The sequence below is a fragment of the Pteropus alecto genome, unplaced genomic scaffold (genome assembly GCF_000325575.1).
Source record: "Pteropus alecto unplaced genomic scaffold, ASM32557v1 scaffold112, whole genome shotgun sequence".
Lineage (NCBI taxonomy): Eukaryota > Metazoa > Chordata > Mammalia > Chiroptera > Pteropodidae > Pteropus > Pteropus alecto.
The window spans coordinates 544,776-551,033 of record NW_006433133.1 but is presented as its reverse complement, the minus strand read 5'-3'; the positions used below and the strand labels follow the sequence as shown (position 1 = coordinate 551,033).

Sequence of the window (6,258 nt, the reverse complement as noted above, 5' to 3'; positions counted from 1 at the left end):
GGGTGGAGACTACCATGCAGAGTCTGTTCCTTCCACGCCCTCACCTGTGCCACCCTCAACTCCCCTGCTCTCAGCTCACTCTAAGACAGGCAGCCGAGACTGCAGCACCCAAACTGAACGGGGAATGGAACCAAACAAAACTGCAGCTGTTGCCACAATCTCTGTTCCTGTTCCAGTTGCTGCTGCTGCCACTGCAGCTTCCATCACTGCCAATGCTGCCACCAACACTGCCACCTCTGCCACCAACACCAACACCATGGTAGCTGCTGCTCCAGTTGCTGTCGCCGCTGCTGCTCCAGCTGCCACTGCTGTCACTGCTCTTGCTGCTGTGGTTTCTCCAGCTACTGCTGCTCAGATTACAGATGCTGCCTCTGCTGTTGCTGCTACTGTTGCTCCTCCTCCTCCTCCTCCTCCTGCTGCTGCTGCTGCTGCTGCAGTTGTTCAGGTTGCTCCAGGTACTACAGCTCCAGTTCTAGCTCCGGCTCCAATAGCGGCTCAGGCTTCTACTCCAGCTCAGACTCAGACACCAACTCTAGCTCCAGCTTTGGCTGCTACTCCAGCTCCAGCTCCAACTCCAGCTTTGGCTCCTGCTGAGTCTCTTGCAACTCCGGCAGCCACTCCTGGACCACGTCGTTTGTCTACACCAAGTCTGACCTGTAATTCAGATAAGACAGGTAATAATTCTCTGTACCAGTAGCTTTTTGTTCTGCCCTCAATTACAAATTGTTTATCCGTGCCTGCTACTTGGGCACAGTTGGTCATTGGAGGGAGGATTTTTATATTCTAAAGGGGATTAATCAGAATAGATAAGGGCAGAGAGTTTGTAAACAACTTCTACACCAGGATGGGAATGTGGAGGAGTCAAAGCCATTCTTCTAGTAAAAGTAAATAAATCCTCTGGTGAACAAGGTGGGGTAGCTGCAACAAGTTTCAGTTAGCCATTGACTTCATAGGGGCTCTAAAGTTATCTATTTCTAGAAATTTGCATTTTTTCCTTGTCTCTATGTCTTCTAACTCCTTATTTCTATTTAGATGGTCTTGCTTTCCACTCCAATACTCTGGAAAGAAAAGCTGCCATTCAGATCTTGGGACAAGAGCCTGATGCAGAGATGGTGGAATATCTCATCTAAACAGCTTAATCAAGAGCTGCAGTTTATCAGCAAGAATGCTTTTAATCATTTTTCCCTTTTGTTGTTCTTATTTTGAGAGTGAGGACAAGGGTTGGGGGAATGTTTTTTAAAGGGACTTTTTATTGAAACAATATAGTACTTAAGTAATAACATTAACTCCAGTCTATTTTGGTACACTTAAAGAGTACCTCTAAAGACAGATTAGTCAGAATGTGCTCGGAAGGTTATTATATGGATTTATGCAAATACTAGGACTGTTAACAACAGCTGGATATATGTCAGTGTTTTTACTGTGCTTAAATTTGTGTAGCATTTCCATATTCCAGATCATTTTTTTATTGAAGAGCACACTGCATTTGGAAGACAGCATGTAACATGTAGTTCAGAAATGGAAAGTCAGAGAGAATTTGCTCATGTGCTGTTGTGTAGAGTTCCATTCTAGGCAGCATCCAGAGAGAGAACTCTTGCCTCAGGCTCACAAAACGGAATAGTTTTAGGAGCCATGTAAGCCAGAGGAAAGGTAGAGAATATTGGAGTGTGGAAGGATGCTGGAGCTAATTTTTCTTCCCAATTTTCCAGCTATCCTGTGCCAGGAGATTGCGTTTATCTTAATTTCAATGGTGCTTTGGAAGTGGATTTTTTCGTTCCCTCATGGAGGTTTACACACACACACACACACACACACACACACACACACACACACACACACACCTATATTCTGGAGTAATTTCTGCATTTGGATAATTACTATATTGCTTTCAGATGCTAGGAGAGAAACTTCCTTTCTCTCAGGGAGTTAGAACATCAGAGGCCTTGATGGAAAGTTGCATGAGGTACTGTGTGCAGACCTTTGTGATCTGTGACTAGCTATGAACAGCCATTCCTGAGACCAATCAGCTTAGTGTCTATTTCTTCTCTACCACAAATTCACTGACTATGTCACCAGTTTTAAATTGCCAATCATTTTCAAAGTGAGGAAACGTATTTGGTGATGTGTTGAACTCCTTGGATTTCTGGTGACTACTTTGAAATAACTCTTTATTTTCCCAAATTCTTAGCCTATGTCATAAAAGGCATATTTGACTATCACCTCCAAGGGAATAGCATTAGAAGCCCAAAGTACTATGCTGCATTTAGGGGAGAGGTGGTCTGCAGCAGTGTCCTCAGCTACCTCTTCTTATGGCTAGTGAATTCATCTTGGAATACTTTAGAGAATAGCAGGAAATGTGCATGTGGGCAGGGATCAAGGAGGCCATGGCTCCAAACTGCCTAAGGGCTGCCTCTAGGGACACAGAAAGGCTGCCTATTGCCACAGGTCCCTGCACTATGTTACTTCTCTGCCCTTCATTAAGGTGACAGATCCACAGACAGTGTCACTATCAGTTTCAAGGGTATGGGGGGAGGTGAGGGGAGTGGGGATATTAGATAAGGGTGGGAGGGTAGAGGCTTGGAGATGTATTAGTTAGAAACCAGATTAATAGAAGAGTAGGCCTGATTTGTTACATTATGAGATATAGTGGCTAGAAGGAACTTTAGCAATACTATAGCTCTACTCCCTCATTTTAGTGATGAGGAATCTGAGACCTGGAGAGGTTAAGTGACTTTTTCAAGAGCACTCAACACAGCTTTCCACTCTGCCAAATACCATGATTATTTTGAGATACCCTTATATAGAAAAAGCCCCATTTTAAGAAAAGATATCTTCATAGTCCAGAGCTTATGTATTTTATAAAATGTCTCTGGATTGAGTAGTTTGTCCAGGGTTATGAATTCCTATTTTCCCTTTCCTGCAGTGCCTTTTGCAAGGTTTTCCTTTTCTGATCCTAAGAGTTACATAAAACATCCCCCCCTAAGAAATCAACCTCAATTCTTCTCTTGCTATGATATTGGTTGTCTTGGATAATCCTACAGGGTTCCTCTATGAGTATAGGAATGGCCTATTTAACAGTATTCTTGTTTCATTCCTAATTATCTTCCAAAGGAATTGTTTTATGTATGAGTAGGGAAGAGACAAGAGGGAAGGTGATATGATTTTCAGCCAGCCTGACATTTTCAATAGTGAAATGATCATCTTACACATTAGTCCTCAGTTATCAAGTGAATACCAAATAGAAATTAAAAGTGCAGTTGTGTTACTACCCATTCATACTACCCTTTAGTCATAAGGAAAAGAAAGTCAAATAGTAGAAGCAGCAGTAGTAAAGTAGTAAACTTTAGGACTCCTACTTTCTATCCAAATAAATAAATAAAAACAAAAATTTTATTTACCCCTTTCATGGTTATAACACATTGCCAGAATTTTTGCTAGCTCTGGGAGCCATGATTTTAATCACATTCTGTAAGGTGACAAATGTCATGCATTCCACCCTGTGTGTCAGCCATCTCTTGTGTATTTGGGAGAAAGGGGAAAATTCTTGGCTAAGTACTATTTTGAACTTTCTGCAACATCTCTGACCCCTCACACTAGAAACAGTCCCTTTTGGCTCAGTTTTTAATCCCAGGTAATTAGTTAAAATAATATTGTACATCTAAGAGATGGAAGAAGTCCATGCCAGTGTATTATGTTTACAAAGAAGATAGATTAAGCCTTTTTGGAAGATCTCTAATAAGTGTCATTTTTAAAATTCAGGATTATGAGACAAATCTCAAGTTAGACACCTTTTTACAAATGCGTGGATGTAACATTTGGGGGATCTTTCTGGACTCCCACTTACCTATGCATTTTACTAGCACCTCAGAACAGGAGGGTAACCTTGTTGTCTTAACTTGTACTGCCTAGTGGTCTCTGGGGGACCTTCTAAGTCAATTGTATCCCAATGTTCCATGTACAGAAAAACTTCATTAGAACAATATTTACTTGGTATAAAATTCTTATTAATAATTTTTTATTAAATAAAAGTAGCTTGAGCTTTCTTTTAAAATCATGTATCTTATTATTGTTTTAATGAAGGATTTATTTTCAGTGCTGCTTTTGAGCTTTAGGATGGCAGGATAGCAGAAGCCTGAAATACCTGTCATCATCTGCTATAGGTAACATACTAAGAGACCCATCACTTTCGTTTTAGTTTGTTACACAGTTGGGTGGATACAACAATTGGAAAATGAATAAACTTATTGTGTAAACTACTTTTTATGAAGAGCCTAAATACTAATAATGTGGCAGCTTAAAGTGTATATCTATGCACTAAGTTTTATAAATTATATTCTCTTGTCCTTTAGCCATACAATTTCCTGTTATATCTCAGTTACTCATTCACATATGTAATGTGCTACTTAAAATGTGTGCATTCTTACTGAACATGTTTTCAAAGGAAGGCATCAGCTATGGGCTAATTGCCACCAATTTCAGCCCGCCATGATCCTTGGAAATAAATTTTCTAAGTGCCATCCATCATCAGTAGGACAAGTGTCCGGGAGTTTATTATTTTTCTGGTAGCAGTGATAGGTTACCTGAAACCATCAAACCTCCTTCTGGCCTCCCTTGTTATTAATGGCATGTGTTTGTAAAGTGGATAGCTTTAGTTGGCAGATGGCTAGAGAACAATCACCTTTGATTTGAAATATATTGCCCCCATTATGATTAAGACCCCATTCTGTAATCAACTGAGCTAGTTCCAATAAAGTTAAGCAGGTTTGAATCCACTCTGTGCCTATTTTTTCACTGACAATAAAGTTAGCTATTTTAAAATGCAGTACTGTGTGGAAAATACCTTGGTATTTACCCAACAGATGCTTTATTGGTGCTGTATCTGTGATTACTTTCAGTTCAGTGTGCAGTGAAATCAGCTTTCAAGGGCAGCATGCAGCAGAATTTGCATTTGCTTAAGGTATGGAATATGATTATAAAGTATTAAAATAAAACCATTGGTTTCATGCTCTAATTGGTTCCTTTATAGATTCAGGCAGCACGTGTGAAAAACTTTGCATATTTTTATCTCCTGGTTCCAAGGGATAAAACAATGGCCACCAGAAGTAGAGAATTCTTCATTTTGTTAGCATTTTGGAAAGTCCCTTGATGTTCTTTTTGTACTCTTGTTCTTATGCCAATTCATCAGTTTTGGTTGAGGGAGCTTATTGAAAGCAAATCAAAACCACAAACAAGTTGGCTCTTTTCACTGAAAACGTTAAAGCTGCCTTTACACTACCTTTCCTGTGTCTCCTGTTTACCACTGAGCCCCAACCTTACTAAGAGGATAAAACACCCACAGGCTTGGAAATGACACTTTTCACAATGGAACTGGCTTGATGGGTGTTACAAAATAAATGGGATGAGTGTATAAAATTCATTCTAAATTTTATTTTTTAAAAATTAAATTGGGCTACAGTCCTTCCATACTTATGATGAGTACTTTGGAAACTGTATGTGTGAAAAACCCACTCCTCTTTTTCAAGACAATGAAAATGATATTAAGTTAACCATACTTTCTTACAAAGTTTTGTGAGGCATTTCTTTCAGAAATATAGTCATTTATGAGGAGAATAAGCAAGTGTTCCTTTAAATCATAAGAGCCTTTCTAGATATTATCCAGTATTATAACTGATCTGATTACCTGTGTAGTATGTCATCTTCCTTTCTATGAGCTTCCCTTCTACTGTAATACATAATTTGCACAGTCTATGAGTTACACAGTTGCAGAAACAAATGCATCCTGGTTTCCACCTTCTCCACTTCCATCATATCCTGCAGGAAGGTTTTCATTGGAGGAAACAAGTATAAATGATTTTGTCTTAGAACACTTTCAACATTTATTGGCAATCACTCTGGTATTTGAGTGAAGATCCCTGAGCAACAGGTTTTAGTTTCCAAAAAGAAAAATGTTCTCCACAATGCCAGAATTTCATACCATATAACAGAGTACTTATTCAGATGCACAAACTGGCCAAGCCCAGGGTACTTATTTTGGCTCCTATGTTTTTTCATTTGCCTGTTGCCTCAATCAATGGTTTCAGGCATGTGTGAGTTGTTGAATAACCACATATTAGATGTTGCCTTTAAGTTGAAAAAGAATACAGTTCATAATTCTAGTTTATGAAAGAAAGCTACACACACATATGCACATACACACATTTATAATTTATTGTGATATATGACATGAAAAAAATTTGAACAAGATACAGAACTAATGTA

The 6,258-nt window shown here is 39.2% G+C and overlaps 1 protein-coding gene across 2 annotated transcripts in view; it reads left to right on the top strand.

Annotated features, from left to right (window-relative positions):
• Positions 1–4,822, top strand: part of AMOT (angiomotin) — a 69,009-nt gene extending 64,187 nt beyond the window's left edge. For both annotated transcript variants that reach the window (XM_015586463.2, XM_015586462.2), the window contains 2 exons: positions 1–674; positions 1,033–4,822. In XM_015586463.2, coding sequence (XP_015441949.1) covers positions 1–674; positions 1,033–1,130 — 772 coding nt within the window. In that variant the 3' untranslated portion in view covers positions 1,131–4,822. The remainder of the gene's footprint in view (positions 675–1,032) is intronic.
• The last annotated feature ends 1,436 nt before the right edge of the window (positions 4,823–6,258 follow it).